General features: G+C 46.2%; 1 protein-coding gene across 7 annotated transcripts in view; it reads left to right on the top strand.

Annotated features, from left to right (window-relative positions):
* The window catches only part of ELOVL5 (ELOVL fatty acid elongase 5), a 181,404-nt gene extending 158,464 nt beyond the window's left edge, over positions 1-22,940 (top strand). For all 7 annotated transcript variants that reach the window (XM_063916702.1, XM_063916706.1, XM_063916705.1 and 4 more), the window contains exons 5-8: positions 2,727-2,898; positions 11,217-11,341; positions 12,274-12,408; positions 19,953-22,940. In XM_063916702.1, coding sequence (XP_063772772.1) covers positions 2,727-2,898; positions 11,217-11,341; positions 12,274-12,408; positions 19,953-20,084 — 564 coding nt within the window. In that variant the 3' untranslated portion in view covers positions 20,085-22,940. The remainder of the gene's footprint in view (positions 1-2,726; positions 2,899-11,216; positions 11,342-12,273; positions 12,409-19,952) is intronic.
* Positions 22,941-25,297: the final 2,357 nt, after the last annotated feature.

Below are 25,297 nucleotides of genomic sequence, written 5' to 3'. Positions count from 1 at the left end.
CCTAGCATTAACTGGTTTGGGTATGGGTGACTGGTGCAAGCTATGAAGTGCAGGTATACAATTGGTGTACAGTGTCGTCCGGTTAGCCTTATATGATAACAAGGTTCTGCTTAATTCACTAAGGGGAAAGTAAAGAGCGGCCATCTGCAGCAATTACTCTAATATCTGTCTACCTGTCAGTCGGAAACCCTGACCCCTTATTGTTCAGCAACCCACCCTTCCAAATAATGACATTAAATTGCAAAAGAAATACATGGAGTGAACACGGAGGCATAACAAAAATAGGAGGTGAAAATGACAGATCTGCTAATTTTCCATCCTGCTCATTGACTCTTATTTCCACTCAGGTTATTTCTAGACCTGTGAATAGTGTGATTGTGAATCAGTCATTTCCTTAGCGACTGGTGCATGTTTATTGAGTCATTTGGGTTTATATGTGTTTAAAGTGAAACTTATAGTCAGAAAGTGAAAGCCCTTGTTCTAAAACTGCACAATGTGCCACATGATTTATGTAGAAGTGATACATGAGTATTTTATAATCACTTTTACAGTCTCTGACTGGGAGCTATAATGCTAAGCTCTCTCCAAGTAGGTGGTGGTGTTCCTTTTCTAATGACAATAAAGAAATTGTATAACGGTGTAAAAACAAAATTGGCAGTTGTCCATTCTGTAAACCTGTGATATAGCAAGCTACATACAAATTACATTTTAAAGAAAGTCGGCTCAAGCATAATTTGAACAGCAATTAAAGTCAATAATAATGGGACAGACTTTAACCAAAACATACCCTATCATTTATTTTCAAATCCAGGGAGTTTTGAGTGGAATTATCTTTTAAAAACCTGAACACCCACCTGTAATGTTGAGTGGGTACCACTCTGAGGGGGAAGCAGTTAGCTTCCCAACAGACGGGATCCCGGCGATCGATATACCAACGCCGGGATCCTGAATTAGGAGGCAGTGCCGGCGCCGAGATACCAACACCGCACAGGATGCCGGCGTCACATTACCGACAGCCGGCATCCGATCGTCCGGACAGCGGGATTCGCTTGCGTCCTGCCGCGGGGGAGGGGGTAGAGGTTAGGTTTAGGCAGAATAAGGGGGGTCAGGGTTAGGCTGCAAGGCTAGAAAGGTTAGGGCTAGGGACCGGGGAGGGAGGGTTAGGGTTATGCACACAGAACAGACGGGGAGATTAGGGTTAGGCATCAAGTGGGGTGGGTTAGGTTTATGCAGTGGGGAAGGGAGGGCTAGGGTTAGGCACCACCAGGGAGGGTTAGGGTTAGGCACCCACAAGGGAGGGTTAGGGTAGGGGGCAGAGGAGGGTTAGGGGGCTTACTGGTGGGATGTTGGGATTCTGATGGACGGGATGCCGCTGTCGATATTCTTGCCGCCAGCATCCCGTCCATCAGCAAATCATACTGATCCCCACTGAGGACCCCTGCTAAGCACCTTATACCCGTCTATATTTTACCCTACTATACAGTATGTATTCTTCATCCCTCTAAATCATGAGACTTTTCTAAACTGTACTATGAAATTGACAGAATGAGACTGTAGGGGCTAAAGCATCTCTTCTGTAAAGTTTTCATAATTAATGCCTGTTGTTTAGTCAAGCCAAACAAGGTATATTATTGTATGCTTGTAAGCTGGTCACTGGGGCCAGGGACTGAAATTCATCCCAGTCGCCCCGAGGCAAGTTGTATAATACATACAGTATACAGCAGGGCTGGCCAAACCAGTCCTCGAGATCTACCAACAGTACACATTTTCCAGACCACCTAGCTGGTGCACAGGTGTAGTCATTACTAATTAAGATGTGCTGCATTCATTCCTAACTGACAATTCTACAGATCTCCAGGAGGCCTGGAAAACATGAACTGTTGGTAGATCTTGAGGACCGGTTTGGCCAGCCCTGGTATACAGTATATATACACAACTTACAGTATTATATAGATAGCGATCTCAGCCGGTCTACAGGGACCGGGGCCTGCAGTGAATTGGCAGGGCTCCAACAATGCTGTGATTCAGCCGCCTGCAGCATGCAGACTCAGCATTCACCGGCAGGTCCCATTACACAAACCAGCAGCAGCGATGGGTGCACTGTCACTTGCTACAGCACAGGTTACGGCAGACTGAGTAAGCCTGAGCTTTATCAGGCTTGCTGTCGCAGTGAGACTTGCGAGGCCAAGGAAACTGCATCTGGGACGCAGACCTTGGCCTCACCACTCCCGGAAAACATTTTTCCCAACACCAGCTGCTCCTGTACCTCACTCCGAATGCCTATGCCTGTCAATCAGGCTGAGGCGTTCGCATCCCTGCGATTCGATCGCAGGACCTGTTCTGCGCATGCGGAGTTTCCAGACCATCAGGAAACAGCAGAGAGGATCGCAGGAGTGACCCCCTACTGAAGTAGTATTGTATAGTTTAGTAATTCATGCTTTTGTATTCGTGCAATAAAATAATTAAGAACCATTAGAACAGTAATAAACACTGTTGCTAGCGGAATGTTAAAAAAAAAAACACGAGTTGCCAAATCTGGTCACTTGGGTTGAGATCACTACCGGCATCATTGCTGCCTAATGATCATAGACAAAAGTCCATAGTTGTTATCCTCTGAGCGTATGTTTACATTTTATGTTTTGGCATTTTTATGCATTTTTGCCCTGACACACTGCATATGTAGTCATATATTTATGTTGAAATTAAATTCTGTTTCATATTCACAGATAGTTCGAGTCTTGTGGTGGTACTACTTTTCCAAACTCATTGAATTCATGGATACTTTCTTCTTCATACTCCGCAAAAACAACCACCAAATGACCGTCCTACATGTTTACCACCATGCGTCCATGCTTAATATTTGGTGGTTTGTTATGAATTGGGTACCCTGTGGACACTGTAAGTCAATTTAGCTATGTTACCATTGGAAGCTTGGATATTACTGTAGCATCTCTTGTTTAACTGATGTTTATTTTTACTGTAAACAATTACAATTGCCCTGTTCTCACCAGGCCTTGGCAGCTAAATACCTGGCCTTCTAGTTTAACACCAGGGGAGAGGTGGAACTACATGGGGAGCATTGCTGTGTGATGGTGACACATGGCAGTTCATCATGGCTTTCTCACAAGACCTGAATAGGGAAGTCTCTTTATGCATGCTCAAAATTTATATATGGCATGAAAATCATTTTAAGGTGGTGTAATGGCGCCTTTCATAGGGCCAGCTATAACTTTCATACTAATATTAATTTACTGTATATATTTTACTTTAGATAGTATTTTACAGGTAAGCAACATCACCTTCTTTAATACAAACTGCCAATATGTGGACCCATTTTACTGCGATGTACCTGGAGGTGCAGCGGGTCTGCACAGATATTGGCAAGCGCATGCTTGTTAATACATCTACCCCTAGATGCCTTCCTAGAAGTTAGTGTATGGTGATCAAATAAAAATAGGCCAATCTTGTGTCAAATACAAAAAGAATCACCTGATTTAGGGGGTAATTCAGACCTGATCGCTCGCTAGCTGTTTTTTACAGTCCTGCGTTCACATAGTCGCCGCCCACCAGGGAGTGTATTTTAGCTTTGCAAGTGTGCGATCGCATACCGAGCGGTACAAAGAGATTTTGTTCAGTTTTTGAGTAGCCCAGGACTTACTCAGCCCCTGTGATCACTTCAGTCTGTCCGGGACCGGAATTGGCGTCTGACACCCGCCCTGCAAACGCTTGGGAACGCCTGCGTTTTTCCAACCACTCCCAGAAAACGGTCAGTTGACACCCACAAACGCCTTCTTCCTGTCAATCACCTTGAGATCGCCCGTGCGAATGGATTCTTCGCACAAACCCAATGCAGAGCAACAAACTGCTTTGTACCTGTGCAATGCGCCTGTGCATTGCGGTGCATACGCATGCGCAGTTCTGACCTGATCGCAGCGCTGCAAAAAACGCTAGCGAACGATCAGGTCTGAATTACCCCCTGTGTGTGGTGCTTTTTCTAGTCTAAAAATAAACAGTACAGGTTTTATTACAAATTCTTATTGGAGGGGGCAGTGTTTTTATTTAATACATTTTTTTACAGGTAAAAAAGGATCATAATCATCAGCAAGGATGTTGAACTAGGGAGGAAGTAGGCACAACAGGCTTTCCTTCTTAATACTACTTAATGTGCGCAAGCATGCCCTCTGGTTACATCATCCCAGCCCTTACTTCCCATTCCACTTCTATGTGGAGAGACACAGTAGGGACGTACATACAGGCATTCAGCTTTTTATTGCCAAGTACAGTATGAAAAAAGTGCATTTTGCGTTTCACTTCTTGATGTTCATACAACTTTGCATGAGCCCCAAAGTGCTTAGTTCCCGATTCAGACCTAATCGCTCCTCTGCGAATTTGCAACAGTTTGCGAACGGATAGTTGCCGCCCAAACAGAGTGAATACCCGCCCCGTGCAAGTCTGCATACGCCGTGCGAAAAGCTTTGCAAATGCCGGTCAGCTGCAAATCCGTTCGCAAATCACTCACCATCTAATTATTTCTCTTACGTCCTAGAGGATGCTGGGGACTCCGTAAGAACCATGGGGATAGACGGGCTCCGCAGGAGACATGGTCACTTTAAGAAAGAACTTTAGGTATGGGTGTGCACTGGCTCCTCCCTCTATGCCCGTCCTCCAGACCTCAGTTTACTACTGTGCCCAGAGGAGACTGGGTGCATTACAGGGAGCTCTCCTGAGTTTCCTGAAAGAAAGTATATTTGTTAGGTTTTTTATTTTCAGGGAGCCTGTTGGCAACAGACTCCCTGCATCGAGGGACTGAGGAGAGAGAAGCAGACCTACTTCTATGAGTTTCAAGGCTCTGCTTCTTAGGCTACTGGACACCATTAGCTCCAGAGGGATCGGTACGCAGGTCTCACCCTCGCCGTCCGTCCCAGAGCCGCGCCGCCATCCTCCTCGCAGAGCCGGAAGATAGAAGCCGGGTGAGTATGAGAAGAAAAAAAGACTTTAGAGGCGGCAGAAGACTTCAGATCTTCACTGAGGTAACGCACAGCAGTAAAGCTGTGCGCCATTGATCCCACACAGCACTCACAAACGGCAGTCACTGTAAGGGTGCAGGGCGCAGGGGGGGCGCCCTGGGCAGCAATAAAACCTCTTTTTCTGCAAATATGTATATATACAGCTGGGCACTGTATATATAAAGAGCCCCAGCCAGGTTTTTTCGATATTTGAGCAGGACAGAAGCCCGCCGCCGAGGGGGCGGGGCTTCTTCCTCAGCACTCACCAGCGCCATTTTCTCCACAGCACAGCGCTGAGAGGAAGCTCCCCGGACTCTCCCCTGCTTATCCACGGTGAAAGAGGGTTTTAAAGAAGGGGGGGGGGGGCACAAAATTGGCGCAATATACAGATTACAGTGCTATCTGGGTAAACATATTGTGTTTTTTCCTGGGTCATTAGCGCTGGGTGTGTGCTGGCATACTCTCTCTCTGTCTCTCCAAAGGGCCTTGTGGGGGAACTGTCTTCAGATATGAGGATTCCCTGTGTGTGTGGTGTGTCGGTACGTGTGTGTCGACATGTCTGAGGTAGAAGGCTCTCCTAGGGAGGAGGTGGAGCAAATGAATGGGGTGTCTCTGTCGACAACGCCGACACCTGACTGGATGGATATGTGGAATGTTTTAAGTGCTAATGTGAATTTATTGCACAAAAGATTAGACAAAGCTGAGGCTAGGGAAGAGCCAGGGAGTCAACCCATGTCTGTCCCTATGTCGCAGGGACCTTCGGGGTCTCAAAAGCGCCCACTATCCCAAATAGTAGACACTGATACCGACACGGATTCTGACTCCAGTGTCGACTACGATGATGCAAGGTTACAGGCAAAAGTGGCTAAATGTATTCAATATATGATTATTGCAATAAAAGATGTTTTGCATATCACAGAGGAACCCCCGGTCTCTGACACAAGGGTACACATGTATAAGGGAAAGAAATCTGAGGTAACCTTTCCCCCTTCTCATGAGCTGAACGAGTTGTGTGAAAAAGCGTGGGAATCTCCAGACAAAAAACTGCAGATTCCCAAAAGGATTCTTATGGCGTATCCTTTCCCGGCAAAGGACAGGATACGGTGGGAATCCTCCCCTAGGGTGGACAAAGCGTTGACACGCTTATCCAAAAAGGTAGCGCTGCCATCCCAAGATACGGCTGCCCTAAGGGATCCTGCTGATCGCAAGCAGGAGGTTACTTTGAAGTCCATTCACACACATTCTGGTACTTTACTCAGACCGGCTATTGCGTCGGCTTGGGTTTGTAGCGCTGTAGCAGCGTGGACAGATACCTTATCAGCAGAGATTGGGACCCTGGATAAGGATACTATCTTATTGACCCTAGGACATATAAAAGATGCTGTCTTATATATGAGGGATGCTCAAAGAGACATTTGTTTACTGAGTTCTAGAGTCAACGCCATGTCGATTTCTGCTAGACGAGTCCTATGGACCCGACAATGGACAGGTGATGCCGACTCAAAACGGTATATGGAGGTTTTACCTTACAAGGGTGAGGAATTGTTTGGAGAAGGTCTCTCGGACCTGGTCTCCACAGCTACAGCTGGTAAATCCAATTTTTTGCCTTATATTCCCTCACAGCCTAAGAAAGTGCCACATTATCAATTGCAGTCCTTTCGGTCACAGAGAAACAAGAAAGTACGTGGTGCGTCCTTTCTGGCCAGAGGTGAGGGCAGGGGGAAAAAGCTGCACAACACAGCTAGTTCCCAGGAACAGAAGTCCTCCCCGGCCTCTACAAAATCCACCGCATGACGCTGGGGCTCCGCTAAGGGAGTTCGCCCCAGTGGGGGCACGTCTTCGACTTTTCAGCCACATCTGGGTTCGCTAACAGGTGGATCCCTGGGCAATAGAAATTGTTTCTCAGGGTTACAAGTTGGAATTCGAAGAGGTGCCTCCTCGCCGGTTTTTCAAATCGGCCCTGCCGGCTTCTCCCCCAGAAAGGGAGTTAGTTTTAAATGCAATTCACAAATTGTATCTTCAACAGGTGGTGGTCAAGGTTCCCCTACTTCAACAAGGGAGGGGATATTACTCAACCCTGTTTGTAGTCCCGAAACCGGACGGTTCGGTCAGATAAAATCCCTGAACCTATACTTGAAAAGGTTCAAATTCAAGATGGAATCGCTCAGAGCGGTCATCGCCAACCTGGAAGGGGGGGAGTTTATGGTATCCCTGGACATAAAGGATGCATACCTTCATGTTCCCATATATCCACCTCATCAGGCGTACCTGAGATTTGCGGTACAGGATTGTCATTACTAATTTCAGACGTTGCCGTTTGGGCTTTCCACGGCCCCGAGGATTTTCACCAAGGTAATGGCGGAAATGATGGTGCTCCTGCGCAAGCAGGGTGTCACAATTATCCCGTACTTGGACGATCTCCTCATAAAAGCGAGATCAAGAGAGCAGTTGCTGAGCAGCGTGTCACTTTCACTGAAAGTGTTACAGCAACACGGCTGGATTCTCAATATCCCGAAGTCGCAGTTGGTTCCTACGACTCGTCTGACCTTCTTGGGCATGATTCTGGATGCGGACCAGAAAAGGGTTTATCTTCCGATAGAAAAGGCTCAGGAACTCATGACCCTGGTCAGGAACCTATTGAAGCCAAAACAGGTGTCAGTGCATCACTGCACTCGAGTCCTGGGAAAGATGGTGGCATCGTACGAGGCCATTCCCTTCGGCAGGTTCCATGCGAGGACCTTCCAATGGGACCTACTGGACAAGTGGTCCGGGTCACATCTACAGATTCATCGGATGATCACCCTGTTCCCCAGGGCCAGAGTATCTCTCCTGTGGTGGCTACAAAGTGCTCACCTTCTAGAGGTCCGCAGGTTCGGTGTTCAGGACTGGGTTCTGGTGACCACGGACGCGAGCCTCCGAGGTTGGGGAGCAGTCACACAGGGAAGAAACTTCCAAGGACTTTGGACAAGTCAGGAGGCTTGTCTTCACACAATGGCAGAAGCCACCAGGATTCTTCGCTGGGCGGAAAATCATGTAAGCGCACTGTCAGCACGGTTCATTCCAGGAGTGGTCAACTGGGAAGCAGACTTCCTCAGCAGGCACGACCTGCATCCAGGAGAGTGGGGACTTCATCAAGAAGTCTTCGCACAGATTGCAAGTCAGTGGGGACTGCCCCAGATAGACATGATGGCGTCCCGCCTCAACAAAAAGCTGCAGAGGTATTGCGCCAGGTCAAGAGACCCTCAGGCGGTAGCTGTGGACGCCCTAGTGACACCGTGGGTGTTCCAGTCGGTTTATGTGTTTCCTCCTCTTCCTCTCATCCCAAAGGTATTGAGAATAATAACAAAAAGAGGAGTACAGACAATTCTCATTGTTCCAGATTGGACACGAAGGGCCTGGTATCCGGATCTGCAGGAGATGCTCACAGACGATCCGTGGCCTCTTCCTCTAAGGCAGGACCTGTTGCTACAGGGGCCCTGTCTGTTCCAAGACTTGCTGCGGCTGACGGCATGGCGGTTGAACGCCGGATCCTAGCGGAAAAGGGCATTCCGGATGAGGTCATTCCTACTCTGATAAAGGCTAGGAAGGACGTGACAGCTAAACATTATCACCGTATATGGCGAAAGTATGTTTCTTGGTGTGAGGCCAGGAATGCTCCTACGGAAGAATTCCATCTGGGCCGTTTCCTTCACTTTCTACAAACTGGAGTGAATATGGGCCTAAAATTAGGCTCCATTAAGGTTCAGATTTCGGCCTTATCCATTTTCTTTCAGAAAGAATTAGCTTCTCTCCCAGAAGTGCAGACTTTTGTGAAGGGAGTGCTGCATATTCAGCCTCCTTTTGTACCTCCGGTGGCGCCTTGGGACCTTAATGTGGTGTTGAGTTTCCTTAAGTCGCACTGGTTTGAACCACTTAAAACGGTGGAGTTAAAATTAGAGATGAGCGGATTCGGTTTTACTCTGTTCTCAAAACCGAATCTTATTGGCTCACGGATGTCACGTGTTTTGGATAGCCAATAAGATTCGGTTTTGAGAACCGAGTAAAACCGAATCCGCTCATCACTAGTTAAAATATCTCACTTGGAAGGTGGTCATGTTGTTAGCCGTGGCTTCGACTAGGCGAGTGTCGGAATTGGCGGCTTTGTCTCATAAAAGCCCCTATCTGGTTTTCCATATAGATAGAGCGGAATTGCGGACCCGTCCTCAATTTTTGCCTAAGGTGGTGTCATCTTTTCATATGAACCAACCTATTGTGGTGCCTGTGGCTACGCGAGACTTGGAGGATTCCGAGTCCCTTGATGTGGTCAGGGCTTTGAAAATTTACGTGGCCAGAACGGCTAGAGTAAGAAAAACAGAAGCACTGTTTGTCCTGTATGCAGCCAACAAGGTTGGCGCTCCTGCTTCAAAGCAGACTATTGCTCGCTGGATCTGTAACACGATTCAGCAGGCTCATTCTACGGCTGGATTGCCGTTACCAAATCGGTCAAGGCCCATTCCACTAGGAAGGTGGGCTCTACTTGGGCGGCTGCCCGAGGGGTCTCGGCACTACAGCTGTGCCGAGCTGCTACTTGGTCGGGTTCAAACACCTTTACAAAATTCTATAAGTTTGATACCCTGGCTGAGGAGGACTACCTGTTTGCTCAATTGGTGCTGCAGAGTCATCCGCACTCTCCCGTCCATTTGGGAGCTTTGGTATAATCACCATGGTCCTTACGGAGTCCCCAGCATCCTCTAGGACGTAAGAGAAAATAAGATTTTAAACCTACCGGTAAATCTTTTTCTCGTAGTCCGTAGAGGATGCTGGGCGCCCGTCCCAAGTGCGGACTACTTCTGCAAGGCTTGTATATAGTTTTGCTTACTAAAGGGTTATGTTATAGTTTCATCGGTCTCGGACTGATGCTATGTTGTCTTCATACTGTTAACAAGTTATACGGTGTGAATGGTGTGGGCTGGTATGAATCTTGCCCTTGGATTAACAAAAATCCTTTCCTCGTACTGTCCGTCTCCTCTGGGCACAGTTTCTCTAACTGAGGTCTGGAGGAGGGGCATAGAGGGAGGAGCCAGTGCACACCCATACCTAAAGTTCTTTCTTAAAGTGCCCATGTCTCCTGCGGAGCCCGTCTATCCCCATGGTCCTTACGGAGTCCCCAGCATCCTCTACGGACTACGAGAAAAAGATTTACCGGTAGGTTTAAAATCTTATTTTTTCCAGTCTGAGCGTAGCCCAGGACCTACTCCTACAGTGCGAAAGAAACAGGCTGTTCGGAGCAGGAGCTGACGTCACACACCCTCCCCGAAAAACGCTTGGGAACACCTGTGTTTCCTGACACTCCCAGAAAACGGACAGGTACCACCCCCAAACGTCCACTTCCTGTCAATCAACTTGCTTACGCCTAGCGATCTAAAAAGACGCTGGTTTCTTTCACAGTTTGGCCTCGCGCGTGCACATTACAATCCGTACTCATGCGCAGTCGAATGATAATCGGCCGCCCTACGAAAACGCACAACAGCGATCAGGTCTGAATCAGGCCCTTAGTTATAATATATTACTGAAGTGAAAGATCTACTTCAAGGATAAAACGTTAATTAAAAAAATAAGTTTGTGATGTTCTCTAACAGTAGGGAACAAAAGTTGAAGCCACCACTTTATGAAGCCCATGGCAACAAATAACCGTTGGAAGTGCGGCAGATTTTATAATTTATTTATTTTCTCTGAAGAGTTGTGAGAGTGAATTACATATTATTAGTAACGGGTTTCCTGAGCTCTTCAGTAATCCTGACTTTAGCCTTTCCCTACAGGGCAGGCCAGCTTCTATACTTGTACATGACATTGTAGATAATACAGTCGCTGCCATTGATTATAATAGATAATACAGTCGCTGCCTGTTTGGGAGTGGGGGCATTTACTGAACTAGCCACCCCTTATGCCAAGGTTTCTGGGAAGAGACTACTGGAACATAATAGGGACGAGTGGGCCACATTCCATATCCACTCTACTATATGAAACCAGCCTTACTATGACCGGAGCCAGGTCTGATTCACATGATTAGTAGCAACCCTGACAGGTACTGCTAAAGCCATGCTAGCTAGCTCATTGGATACATTTTTTGTTTTGATTTAATAGCATTTTAACTCTTAATTACTCATTGATGTACTCCAGATGATCTATTAATCCAAAAGATGTATTTATTTACATTCGTTTTCTTTGTAGCTTACTTTGGTGCAACACTCAATAGCTTTATTCATGTCCTGATGTATTCCTACTACGGACTCTCAGCTATTCCGTCCTTGCGTCCCTATTTGTGGTGGAAGAAATATATCACTCAGTGCCAACTGGTAAGTTTTTCATTCATCACCACTTGGCAGAGCGTACAGATGTAAATTTAAATCTGACATTTGAGCATGTCGTTTATCTCCTTCACCCACCAAGGGAATTTTCTCACGTCTGTGTCACAGATCAGATGTATAAGTAATAAACCAGATTCCTTACTGATGAACCCTAATCAGGCTCCCTCTAAGCAATGTGGGGTGATAGCTTCATATGTCTGCTCTGTATGCATTATATTATGTGATGTGTGTGTATATAGTTTTTACTGAACATTTAACATGCCAATACTTGGGTTATTTGTTTGTTTCTACCCAGCTTTCCTAAGTGTAGGTTTCCCATATGAAGGAGCAATTTCCTATCTATATATGCATGTACTATGAGATCCTGAATGAGGCACAAAACTACTGTATGCTTCTTGTTTCTAGTCAGTATAAGCACCCTTTAATTTATTAAGATCGAATCACCATCCAGACTATAAAAGGGGTGGTCTTCAGGTTGCCGACTGTCGGGGTCCCCGCGCATAGTATACCGGCGCCGGAATCCCGACAGCTGGCATACCGACAGATTTTCTCCCTCGTGGGGGTCCAAGACCCCCCAGGAGGGAGAATGAATAGCGTGGCGCTCGTCACGTGCCCACAGCGTGGCGAGCGCAGCGAGCCCGCAAGGGACTTATTTGCGCTCGCCACGCTGTCGGTATGCCGGCGGTCGAGCTCCCGGCGCCGGTATGCTGGTCGCCGGGAGCCTGGCCGCCTGCAAACCATACTACACCCTATAAAAGTACTATGTTAATTTAATAGTATTCTTTAATTTCCATAAAATAAAGGTTCAAAGCTCATATTCAATATACTGTATGGTACAAAACATTTGTATTTGATTCCCGATACTCGGTAAATAACAATGCTTAGTGTAGCTGACTGTCTCATGTTGTATTGTGCTGCAGACTCAGTTTGTCCTGACCATGACTCAGACCAGCTGTGCGATGGTATGGCGCTGTGCATTTCCCATGGGATGGCTGTATTTCCAGAATGGCTATATGATCTCTCTCATCATCCTCTTCACCAATTTCTACATTCAGGTAAAGACACCACTTTAGTCGTATCTCACCCATTACTTATCGTTATACTGGCTGTGAAGGCAATAGAGTTCTCCCTTAACCTTCTTTAGCATTGTGATATTAGCAGAATTCCCGATTTGATGTGCAATTGCCCTGTTACTAAAATACATGAAGATAGGGTAGTGGTAATAATAAAGGAACGAGGAGTATGGCCAGAGAGATAGTGATAAGAGAAGGAGAAAACCACCAGGGAGCGACAGTGGTACAGATCAAGAGATCAAGGGAGGAGACAGTGAATGGTGAGGAGAGAGATAGGAAAGCAAAACGTTAAGTGACTACATAGGGGTGGAGAGAATGGGGCAGGGCGGCATAGCAGGAGAGGCAAAATAAAGCAAAGAAATACAATACAAATAAGGCTAAGCAATGCAGAGCAATGCAAACATGGTGCCCCCAGAGTCTACTTGACAGCTGCACTGAGAAGAGGGAAAACAGCACACCTCCTCCTCTCTTAAACCATACCTGAATACAATGCACAGCAATACAATATAAAGGGGTAGTTCAGTGAAAGAATTAATTAATTAAAAAAAGGGGACAAAATGGCAGTTGGGTGTCTAATACAAAATGGCAATAAGATGCAATGTACAGTGATGGCATGTTCCACTCGAGGCAGACACACATTTCTCTAACGTCCTAGTGGATGCTGGGGACTCCGTAAGGACCATGGGGAATAGCGGCTCCGCAGGAGACTGGGCACAGCTAAGAAAGAATTAGGACTACCTGGTGTGCACTGGCTCCTCCCACTATGACCCTCCTCCAGACTTCAGTTAGAATCCTGTGCCCGGCCGAGCTGGATGCACACTAGGGGCTCTCCTGAGCTCCTAGAAAGAAAGTATATGTTAGGTTTTTTATTTTACAGTGAGATCTGCTGGCAACAGACTCACTGCAGCGAGGGACTAAGGGGAGAAGAAGCGAACCTACCTAACTGGTGGTAGCTTGGGCTTCTTAGGCTACTGGACACCATTAGCTCCAGAGGGATCGACCGCATGGAACCGGCCATTGGTGTTCGGTCCCGGAGCCGCGCCGCCGGCCCCCTTACAGAGCCAGAAGCAAGAAGAATCCGGAAAATCGGCGGCAGAAGAAATCAGTCTTCACCAAGGTAGCGCACAGCACTGCAGCTGTGCGCCATTGCTCCTCATACACACTTCACACTCCGGTCACTGAGGGTGCAGGGCGCTGGGGGGGGGGGCGCCCTGAGAAGCAATAAATACACCTTGGCTGGCAAATATATCACAATATATAGCCCCAGAGGCTATATATGTGATAAATACCCGTGCCAGAATCCATAAAAAAGCGGAAGAAAAGTCAGCCGAAAAAGGGGCGGAGCTATCTCCCTCAGCACACTGGCGCCATTTCTCCCTCACAGTTCCGCTGGAAGGAAGCTCCCTGGCTCTCCCCTGCAGTCTACACTACAGAAAAGGGTAAAAAAGAGAGGGGGGGCACTAAATTTAGGCGCAAAATACATATATAGCAGCTATAAGGGGATATAATTTAGTTAATCCCTGTATTATATAGCGCTCTGGTGTGTGCTGGCATACTCTCTCTCTGTCTCCCCAAAGGGCTTGGTGGGGTCCTGTCTTCTGTCAGAGCATTCCCTGTGTGTGTGCGGTGTGTCGGTACGGCTGTGTCGACATGTTTGATGAGGAGACTTATGTGGAGGAGGAGCAGGTGCCTATAAATGTGTTGTCACCCCCTGCGGGGCAGACACCGGAGTGGATGGACTTGTGGAAGGAATTACGCGAAAGTGTCGACTCCTTACATAAAAAATTTGACGACATGCCAAATGTGGGGCAGCCGGCTTCTCAGCCCGTGCCTGCCCAGACGTCTCAAAAGTCATCAGGGGCTCTAAAACGCCCGCTACCTCAGGTGGCAGACACAGATGTCGACACGGATACTGATACCAGTGTCGACGACGAAGAGACTAATGTAATGTCCAATAGGGCCACTCGTTATATGATTGAGGCAATGAAAAATGTTTTACACATTTCTGAAGTGACCCCAGGTACCACAAAAAAGGGTATTATGTTTGGGGAGAAAAAACTACCAGTAGTTTTTCCCCCTTCTGAAGAATTAAATGACGTGTGTGAACTAGCGTGGGCTTCCCCTGATAAAAAATGTGTAATTTCAAAAAAATTACTAATGGCGTACCCTTTCCCGCCAGAGGATAGGTCACGTTGGGAAACACCCCCTAAGGTGGATAAAGCACTTACGCGCTTATCAAAAAAGGTGGCACTGCCGTCCCAAGATACGGCCGCCCTAAAGGAACCTGCTGACAGAAAGCAGGAGGCTCTCCAAAAAGCTATATATACACACACTGATATTATACTGAGACCAGCTATTGCCTCAGCATGGATGTGCAGTGCGGCAGCTGCATGGTCAGACTCCCTGTCAGAGAACATTGACACCCTAGACAGGGACACTATATTGCTAAACGTAGAGCATATTAAAGACGCTGTCTTTTACATAAGAGATGCACAGAGGGATATTTGCCGGCTGGCATCAAAAATAAGTGCACTGTCCATTTGTGCCAGGAGAGGGTTATGGACCCGGCAGTGGACAGGGGATGCAGATTCCAAAAGGCACATGGAAGTTTTGCCTTATAAGGGTGAGGAGTTGTTCGGGGATGGTCTTTCAGACTTAGTGTCCACAGCAACAGCTGGGAAGTCAGCATTTTTGCCACATGTCCCCTCACAACCAAAGAGAGCACCGTATTATCAGGTGCAGTCCTTTCGCCCCCAAAAGAGCAGACGGGGTAGAGGCGCGTCCTTTCTGCCCAGAGACAGAGGTAGGGGAAAAAAGCTGCAGCATACAGCCACTTCCCAGGAACAAAAGTCCTCCCCCGCTTCTTCTGCTAAGTCCGCCGCATGACGCTGGGGCTCAGCAGGCGGAGCCAGGTACAGTGGGGGGCCGTCTCAAAAACTTCAGCAATCAGTGGGCTCGCTCACAGGTAGATCCCTGGATCCTTCAAGTAGTATCTCAGGGGTACAGGCTGGAATTCGAGACATCCCCCCCCCCCCCCGCCGTTCCTCAAATCTGCCTTACCAACGACTCCTTCAGAAAGGGAGGCTGTGTTAGAGGCAATTCACAAGCTGTATTCCCAGCAGGTGATAGTCAAGGTGCCCCTACTTCAACAAGGACGGGGTTACTATTCCACAATGTTTGTGGTACCGAAACCGGACGGTTCGGTGAGACCCATTTTAAATTTGAAATCCTTGAACACATATTTAAGAAAATTCAAGTTCAAGATGGAATCGCTCAGGGCGGTTATTGCAAGCCTGGAAGAGGGAGATTACATGTTATCTCTGGACATCAAGGATGCTTACCTGCATGTCCCCATTTACCATCCTCACCAGGAGTACCTCAGATTTGTGGTACAGGATTGTCATTACCAATTCCAGACGTTGCCGTTCGGCCTGTCCACGGCACCGAGGGTATTTACCAAGGTATTGGCCGAAATGATGATACTCCTTTGGAAAAATGGAGTTTTAATTGTCCCATACTTGGACGATCTCCTGATAAGGGCAAGGTCCAGAGAGCAGTTGTTGGTCGGCGTAGCATTATCTCAGGAGATGCTACACCAGCACGGTTGGATTCTGAATATTCCAAAGTCTCAGCTGGTTCCGGCGACACGTGTACTGTTCCTAGGGATGATTCTGGACACGGTCCAGAAAAAAGTGTTTCTCCCAGAGGAGAAAGCCGAGGAGCTGTCGTCTCTAGTGAGTGGCCTCCTGAAACCAAAACAGGTGTCGGTGCATCATTGCACGCGAGTCCTGGGAAAGATGGTAGCTTCCTACGAAGCGATTCCATTCGGCAGGTTCCATGCCAGAACTTTTCAGTGGGACCTGTTGGACCAATGGTCCGGATCGCATCTTCAAATGCATCGATTGATAACCCTGTCTCCAAAGACCAGGGTGTCTCTGCTGTGGTGGCTGCAGAGTGCTCACCGCAGAGAGGGCCGCAGATTCGGCATACAGGACTGGGTCCTGGTGACCACGGATGCCAGCCTTCGGGGCTGGGGGGCAGTCACTCGGGGAAGAAACTTCCAAGGACTTTGGTCAAGTCAGGAGACTTCCCTACACATAAATGTTCTGGAACTGAGGGCCATTTACAATGCCCTAAGTCAAACAAAGCCCCTGCTTCAAAACCGTCCGGTTCTGATCCAGTCAGACAACATCACGGCTGTCGCCCATGTAAATCGACAGGGCGGCACAAGAAGCAGGACGGCGATGGCAGAAGCCACAAGGATTCTCCGATGGGCGGAAAATCACGTGTTAGCACTGTCAGCAGTGTTCATTCCGGGAGTGGACAACTGGGAAGCAGACTTCCTCAGCAGGCACGACCTCCACCCGGGAGAGTGGGGACTTCATCCAGAAGTCTTCCAACTGATTGTAAACCGTTGGGAAAGGCCACAGGTGGACATGATGGCGTCCCGCTTAAACAAAAAGCTGGAAAAATATTGCGCCAGGTCAAGAGACCCTCAGGCGATAGCTGTGGACGCTCTAGTGACACCGTGGGTGTACCGGTCGGTTTATGTGTTCCCTCCTCTTCCTCTCATACCCAAAGTACTGAGGATAATAAGGAGAAGAGGCGTAAGAACTATACTCATTGTTCCGGATTGGCCAAGAAGAGCTTGGTACCCGGAACTTCAAGAAATGATCTCAGAGGACCCATGGCCTCTGCCGCTCAGACAGGAGCTGCTGCTGCAGGGGCCCTGTCTGTTCCAAGACTTACCGCGGCTGCGTTTGACGGCATGGCGGTTGAACGCCGGATCCTAAAAGAAAAGGGTATTCCGGAGGAAGTCATTCCTACGCTTATTAAAGCTAGGAAAGATGTAACCGTACAACATTATCACCGCATATGGCGAAAATATGTTGCGTGGTGTGAGGCCAGGAAGGCCCCAACGGAGGAATTCCAGTTAGGTCGATTTCTGCACTTCCTACAGTCAGGGGTGACTATGGGCCTAAAATTGGGTTCCATTAAGGTCCAGATTTCGGCTCTGTCGATTTTCTTCCAAAAAGAACTGGCTTCTCTGCCTGAAGTTCAGACATTTGTTAAGGGAGTGCTGCATATTCAGCCTCCTTTTGTGCCCCCAGTGGCACCGTGGGACCTCAACGTGGTGTTGGGTTTCCTAAAGTCACATTGGTTTGAGCCACTCAAAACCGTGGATTTAAAATATCTCACGTGGAAAGTGGTCATGCTTTTGGCCTTGGCTTCGGCAAGGCGGGTGTCAGAATTGGTGGCTTTGTCATGTAAAAGCCCCTATTTGATTTTCCATATGGATAGGGCAGAATTGAAGACTCGTCCCCAATTTCTTCCTAAGGTGGTATCAGCTTTTCACTTGAACCAACCTATCGTGGTGCCTGCGGCTACTAGGGACTTGGAGGACTCCAAGTTACTGGACGTAGTCAGGGCCTTGAAAATTTATGTTTCCAGGACGGCTGGAGTCAGGAAGACTGACTCGCTATTTATCCTGTATGCACCAAACAAGATGGGTGCTCCTGCTTCAAAGCAGACTATTGCTCGCTGGATTTGTAGCACAATTCAGCTTGCGCATTCTGTGGCTGGCCTGCCACAGCCTAAATCTGTAAAAGCCCATTCCACGAGGAAAGTGGGCTCTTCTTGGGCGGCTGCCCGAGGGGTCTCGGCTTTACAACTTTGCCGAGCTGCTACTTGGTCAGGGGCAAACACGTTTGCAAAATTCTACAAATTTGATACCCTGGCTGAGGAGGACCTTGAGTTCTCTCATTCGGTGCTGCAGAGTCATCCGCACTCTCCCGCCCGTTTGGGAGCTTTGGTATAATCCCCATGGTCCTTACGGAGTCCCCAGCATCCACTAGGACGTTAGAGAAAATAAGATTTTACTCACCGGTAAATCTATTTCTCGTAGTCCGTAGTGGATGCTGGGCGCCCGTCCCAAGTGCGGACTGTCTGCAATACTTGTATATAGTTATTGTTAACTAAAAGGGTTATTGTTGAGCCATCTGTTGAGAGGCTCTGTTATGTTCATACTGTTAACTGGGTATAATATCACGAGTTATACGGTGTGATTGGTGTGGCTGGTATGAGTCTTACCCGGGATTCAAAATCCTTTCCTTATTGTGTCAGCTCTTCCGGGCACAGTATCCTTACTGAAGTCTGGAGGAGGGTCATAGTGGGAGGAGCCAGTGCACACCAGGTAGTCCTAATTCTTTCTCAGCTGTGCCCAGTCTCCTGCGGAGCTGCTATTCCCCATGGTCCTTACGGAGTCCCCAGCATCCACTACGGACTACGAGAAATAGATTTACCGGTGAGTAAAATCTTATTATAAATAATAATGGTTAAAATAATAAGCTAATAATAGGGCCGGTTCTAGGGTGTTCGGCGCCCCGCTGCAAACTATGAATTTGTACCTTCCTGTACTTTACAAAGGGACAGCGCGAGTCTTTGGCACACGGCAAAAAGAGAGGTGTGGTCTCACAATGAAGGGATTTGACCATACAATAGTACCCCCATTTCAAATTACGCCACACAGTAGCACAATATTATTCATATTACACTGCACGTAGCAATGCTGCGTATACATATAATGTCCCCAGTAGAAGTGCTGCTTATACACATAATACCCCCAGTAGCAACGCCGCTTATACACACAATGCACCCAGTATCGGTGCTGCTTATACACATAATGCCCCCATAGTAGCGGTGCCACTTATACACATAGTACCCCGCAGTAGCGGTGCCGCTTATACGCATAATGTCCCCCAGTAGCGGTGCCGCTTATGCACATAATGTCCCCAGTAGCGGTGCCGCTTATACATATACTGCCCCCAGTAGCGGTGCTGCTTATGCACACACAGATATTCACACATACATACACACTTTCTCTCTATCACTCACTCACCTTCCCTCAACTTACCTATCACAGTCTGGCCAGGCTGTATCAGCTCATCCTCCTGTGGCAGCAGCCTGGTCCCATGTAGCTCCGCCTCCTCCATCCGATGTAGCTCCACGCCCTTTTCAGATCTGAGTGCTGCTACTGTCACAGGAGGGGGAGAGGATACTGCCGGCGCTGCTGTCTGTCATAGAGTGTGACAGGCGCAGCAGCAGCAGTGGGGACACTGACAGGAGCAGCAGCAGGGATGCACAGCAGGGAGAACGCCTCTCCGGCCTGGCGCCTCCCTGCTCTGCATCCCTTTGCTGAGCAGGTAACACCAGGCGTGAATGGAGGCTATAGAAAATTATGGCAAAGTAAAATTAAAAAAAAAATGGATAAGTAATGGTAGAATATGTAAGTAGATAATGAAAGCTAGGTTGTGTTGGATGGTAGCTTTTTAATTAGGTTTACGGAAAATATGTTTATGTTTTAGCGATTTTATTTAAGTCAAGAAAAACAAATTTCTACTACAAATAGACTGTGTTGTTTTTAAGGTAAATTGGACTTGGCATATTGTAATCTTGAGTGTTCTCTTGGGATATGGATATATCTTTTTGTGGCGACTGACACAATGTTTTATAATTTTCTTATACAGACTTACAACAAGAAAACCTCTTCGCGAAGGAAAGATTACCAGAATGGCTCAGCGAGCGCAGTGAATGGACACACAAATGGCTTTTCTTCCCTGGAAGACAATATCAAGCAGCGTAAACAAAGAAGGGATTGATCAGAAAATCCAGCCACCTTTTCACTATGCCAGATGATACAACATCAAATTGAAAGCGTAGTATAATCTGTGCACTGACACCATTACAGCTACAGTAACTATTCCTAATGAATATAATGTGATTAACATAGTCCTAAATAAATTCCACTCATCCTAGAAATGCCACAGAAACATTACAATTGCTTACCAACCTAGCAGTAGATAATGTTTTAGTCCTGCCAGCTAAATCAGGCTTAAGCAACCTGTGATTCCAGACAAGCCTCAGCATGCCCTGCTACTACCAACAAATCCCTTCAAGCTCTGCCAGCTTATGGTGTTCCTGTGTGATTCTGGCAAGGTATGATGGGACTTGCAGAGGAACAGCATCTGGAGAGTCACTGGTTGCAATCCTCTGCTCTAGACCATAATGCACTTACTCCCTATCCCTTTAAACCACATTATCCAAAATGGAATCCAGATTTGTGGAGGGTGGCATTTGCCATCAGTAATACAGCCTGGGATTATTCCAAAGTGTATCTGTATATTAGTTTTGAAAATTAGTCCATATGTTTCATTTTCGTATCACTTTTTAGATAAGCAACTCCCTATATTCTGCATACCTCACAGTTTTCTGTACCTCTTTCTAAGTGTCCTTCATGAGATAGAACATGGTAACAATTAGACTCCATCAAGTAACATACTATCTCAGGACTGTGTGTGGTGTTTATCAAATGTGAGCTAGCTTGGTCATTTTTCATTTAGAGAGTGCATAAGGTTATAGTTTGACACAAACTATCAGTTCCACATTTAATTTAAGATTGAGGGCCTACAGTAGAATAGAGACAGAGGCTGAAAAGAGCATTCCCTTAAAGAGAAGCAGCATACTTCCTATATATGTGGAAGCACTTGCCTTTAGTTATATTGCTAGATATATAGAGAGCCCTGAACACTAATGGCGGCTGCATAGCCTCTCTTAGTGCCCCAGAATGTTCACCAGTGTAGCAGATCACTTTGTCACTGCCCTGGGTAAAGTGTGGTATTGTGCCCTTGATATTGACTATGGATACAAAGTATTATTGTAGTTATAGAACACTGCTGTTGCCTTACTAGTTTCATATTATAGGTGCTGACTAGCAATTTATAGTTACCAAGAATTAGAATTTGATTTTCTAATGCAGGATACCAGTGTATTTGTACTTGCCATTTGAATGAACTGCCTTAATAAGATAGCATTTAGGTAATAGGACCCATAACTTCCTATAGGTTAGGGGGAAAAAATCTGATTTTTAGTAGAGATAGTTTTCTTATACGTTATTTGTATTATACCTACATTACCTGCACACCGTGGGGACAGCAATTTTGTGGGTTGAACAGATATTCTTTTCTCATCAGTTCACTAGTAACCAATATTCTGTCTCATTAATTGACTAGTCTGTCTCATCATTTCACTAGTATACAATAGTCTGATTTATCACTTCACTAATAACCGATATTCTCTCATTGATCCACTGAAAACCAATGTTCCGTTTTACCTTTTCACTAGGAAACAATATTTTGTTTTATCAACTCACTAGTAACAAATAGCCTGTCCCACCAATTCACTAGCAACTAATACTATACAATTGTCTTCTTTATTGGTTTAAAAAATATTCTATTTTAGCAATTTACTAGTGACTTAAGTTTTGTATTATCTACCCACCAGTAACAGTGACATCACTGTTACGTAACGCACAAAGTGATGTCCTATTAAATTGTTGGTTCTTCCCACAAAATATCTGTTTCTACTCTGTGAAGGCAACATGTACTCTTTATTTGGGGGATGACTGCAAAATAGTAAAATTACTTGCAGATGAAAGTTTTAATTTAGTGTTATTTAATTTTAGTGAAGAGTGTGTTTGCTTCCCTGTTGAGTAACCCTAATTGTTTTTATTGTATCACAGTTTTGTATTCTGTTTGAATTGTGCTTAAGCTACTTGTTTGTATAATTCATGTTCAGATTTTGCACTCAAGGGAAGCTTATGGCCTAAACCATACAGGTATATATTTGGGTGCTCAAACGTATATGGATTCCCATGGCATAGACACCTAGAAAAAACTTGTCCGTCAACATATGGAGTTTTTTCCAACTTTATGGACTTGTTAACAAAATGCCCTACAGAAGCCTGCTGCCTGTCCCCAGCACTAAATACATGAACTATTTTACTCCATAGCACGTCTGCCTCCTTGAGGCTACATGCGGCACTGTAATAATATCCTTGATGGACATCAGAATTTGATCACTGTCTAACCTGTTATGTCCATTTTACCTATTGTGCATTTGTTTCATACACACTGTGGACGCCGCCATAGGGCATGAATGAATAATCGTGAGGTTGCAGCTTGCCAATTCACTATGAACCAATGACATCGCTGACAGTTTGTGGGATTGGCGTTAGATCGTTGGGCAAAGAGAGACATAAGAATGAAACGTTACTTTAGTGAAATCACTTGTTCATGGTGTTTTAATAGGCTAAAGTCTAGTATATATTAGTACAGTTGTTATAATACCTGCCTCCGCTATGAAGGCAACAGGTGCATCTTAAAACATGTTAACTTTCGCTGCTGAATTAAGATTTTGTCTTTGTATAGTAGCAGTATATTTTGACCTAGTTTTTTATTTTATTTCTTTGTCAACTCAGTGCAATAAGGGAGGACCAGACATGTATGTCATAGTTCCTGCAGTGAGCAACTTAGTCCTAATGATGCCAAGGAAGTTGTATGAACGCATTTGTGTTTTTCAGTTCTTTAGTTGCCTAACGTCCACCACTGGCAAAGTCATTTATACATTAATACACATGTCAGATGTGTCTGTTAATATATTAAAAACATGAAAATATACATTTTATGACAATTGTTGTTTTATTCTGCTTGCCTGCCGCATGGGTTAATTTGGGTCAAGAAATTATATTTATTACATACAGGTCTGAGTGAGTGATTATGAAAACTGAAGCACTGTTTTCTGGTCATCTTGTATATAACATAACTAGCCAGATTATTTTGTATAGATCTAATTTTAATTTTTTATTATTATTATTATTATTATTATTATTATTATTATTATTATTGTTACATAAAAGGTTTTAAAACACCATTCAGAGCAGTAATCCCCACAGGACAAACATAATAACAATATCAAGCCTTCTAAGAGAGGGGAAGTGCAGAAGATGCCCATACCAACCAACCAGCCTTTACCTATCATTTAATAGAAAATACTTGATAAAACCTCATTGTTTGTTATGGGTATCATATCCACTTGTCCACGTCTCCCCTTTTTAGAAGGGTTGATACCCTTTTCCAATAATTACATAGACTATAGCATAATATGAAATTGTAGTACTATTAAAAATACAAAACAAAAACAAAGATAGCTAGTACCAATACAATAACTGTAACCTCAAACAATTGTAGTGTACAGAGGACAACAACAAGGAAACAAAACAAAACCCTAAAGGAAGGTAAGGTAGTAATCATGAGGGGAAGGGGGGAGGAGATACCCTGTTTGTAAGATCTTACATTTTAAGGTTAGAGGGGCGGTGTACAAGAGCACAACACAAAGAGAGTGTGGAGGTAGAGTACTAGCAAAACCATGATCACACCGCTATGCTGGGTCGCACCCAGAATTTTGTACAGTAAGACCCCTTTCAGACTGGCGACCAGGGCCGGCTCTACACCTTGTGGTGCCCAGGGCGAAAGTTTCCACTGGTGCACCCCTCTCCCCCCCCCACCCCACCCCACCCCCGGTAAAACAGTACGTGCCGCAAGCGATCAGCAAAAAATAGGGGCATGGCTTCATAGGGGAGGGGCGTGGCCACGTTTATGCCCCCAGTAGCTGTGCCCCCTGTAGATTTGCCCCCAGTAGATGTGCCCCCTGTAGCTATGCCCCCAGTAGCTATGCCCCAAGTAGATTTGCCCCAGTAGCTGTGCCCCCAGTAGATTTGCCCCAGCAGTTGTGCCCCAAGTAGATTTGCCCCAGTAGTTGTGCCCCCTGTTGCTGTGCCCCCTAGTGGCCACTTACAAACACAAAAAACAATACTTACCAGCCCTGCTCCCGACCGCTGCCGCTCCGTCTCTGGCCGCCCGCTCCTCTCTATGGGAGAGACGTCATGACGGGGTGCAGGTAGGCAGCGGACGCCTGCGGGGTGACTGCGGCCGCAGCGCCCCAGGCACATGCCCTGCTTGCCCGCGCCAAGAACCGCTCCTGCTGGCGGCCTAACCTGGGTTGGTGACGTTACCACCGATGCTACCCGAGCCCGTGCTTGGAGATGAGCTCTTCCTATGGGGTGAACAGGTTATAGATAGCATTAACCCAGCTTACCCATTCACAGTGCACCGCGAGACGGGTTGAACCTGTGTTCAACCCTGCACGCTATGTGGATTAAAATACCGGGCTGCTCAACCAGGATAATTTCAACAGGGTGCTTTCACACTGCACAATATGCCGCATTCACGTGCAGTATCCCAGGATATTTACGGCAGTGTGAAAGGGGTATAACTTGCTGTGGCCTAAGCTCTGAAAACATTCCTACAACCCATATCGAGTGGTGAGGGTGTAGTGGGTGCAGTGCGTACAACTTGGAAGTACCTTGGTCAGCTTCTCATCTGCTGTACTATACACCAACAGAGAGGTAAGTACAGTGTAGAGAATGATTCAGGTGCTTTGTAACTGTGTAAAACTGTGATATTTATTCTGCAACCAGTACAGTATGTCTGTAAACTAGTGAAGCTCAATTATGCAAGGATAAAGATAGTATATACATTCCAAAAGACAATTAACAGGTACATCATAAAGTATTAAAATAACTGCAGTGTCTTTTGATCTCCAAAACACTGCATGAATACTGGCATATATCACTTACAGTATTAACGGTGAGGCTTACAGCAGACACTAACTCTGACAGGAAAGTTGTTATGTGTAACATTAAAGTCCACTATGCAACAACAGTAACTAAAGTTCTTACAAGGTAACAGGGTTGTAGTTGAGCTTTTTATAAACAGATGTTGCAGCCAGTCGGTGCACGATAAGACCTTTGTACATTCGGTAGCACAGGTACATTCTGTAGCACAGGTCTCACTATGCAGTCACAGCAATACAATTTTCTCTGACGTCCTAGTGGATGCTGGGAACTCCGTAAGGACCATGGGGAATAGCGGGAATTAGGACTACCTGGTGTGCACTGGCTCCTCCCTCTATGCCC

This window comes from Pseudophryne corroboree, chromosome 4 (assembly GCF_028390025.1).
Source record: "Pseudophryne corroboree isolate aPseCor3 chromosome 4, aPseCor3.hap2, whole genome shotgun sequence".
In the NCBI taxonomy this organism is placed as follows: domain Eukaryota; kingdom Metazoa; phylum Chordata; class Amphibia; order Anura; family Myobatrachidae; genus Pseudophryne; species Pseudophryne corroboree.
This window is presented reverse-complemented; position numbering and strand designations above follow the sequence as displayed.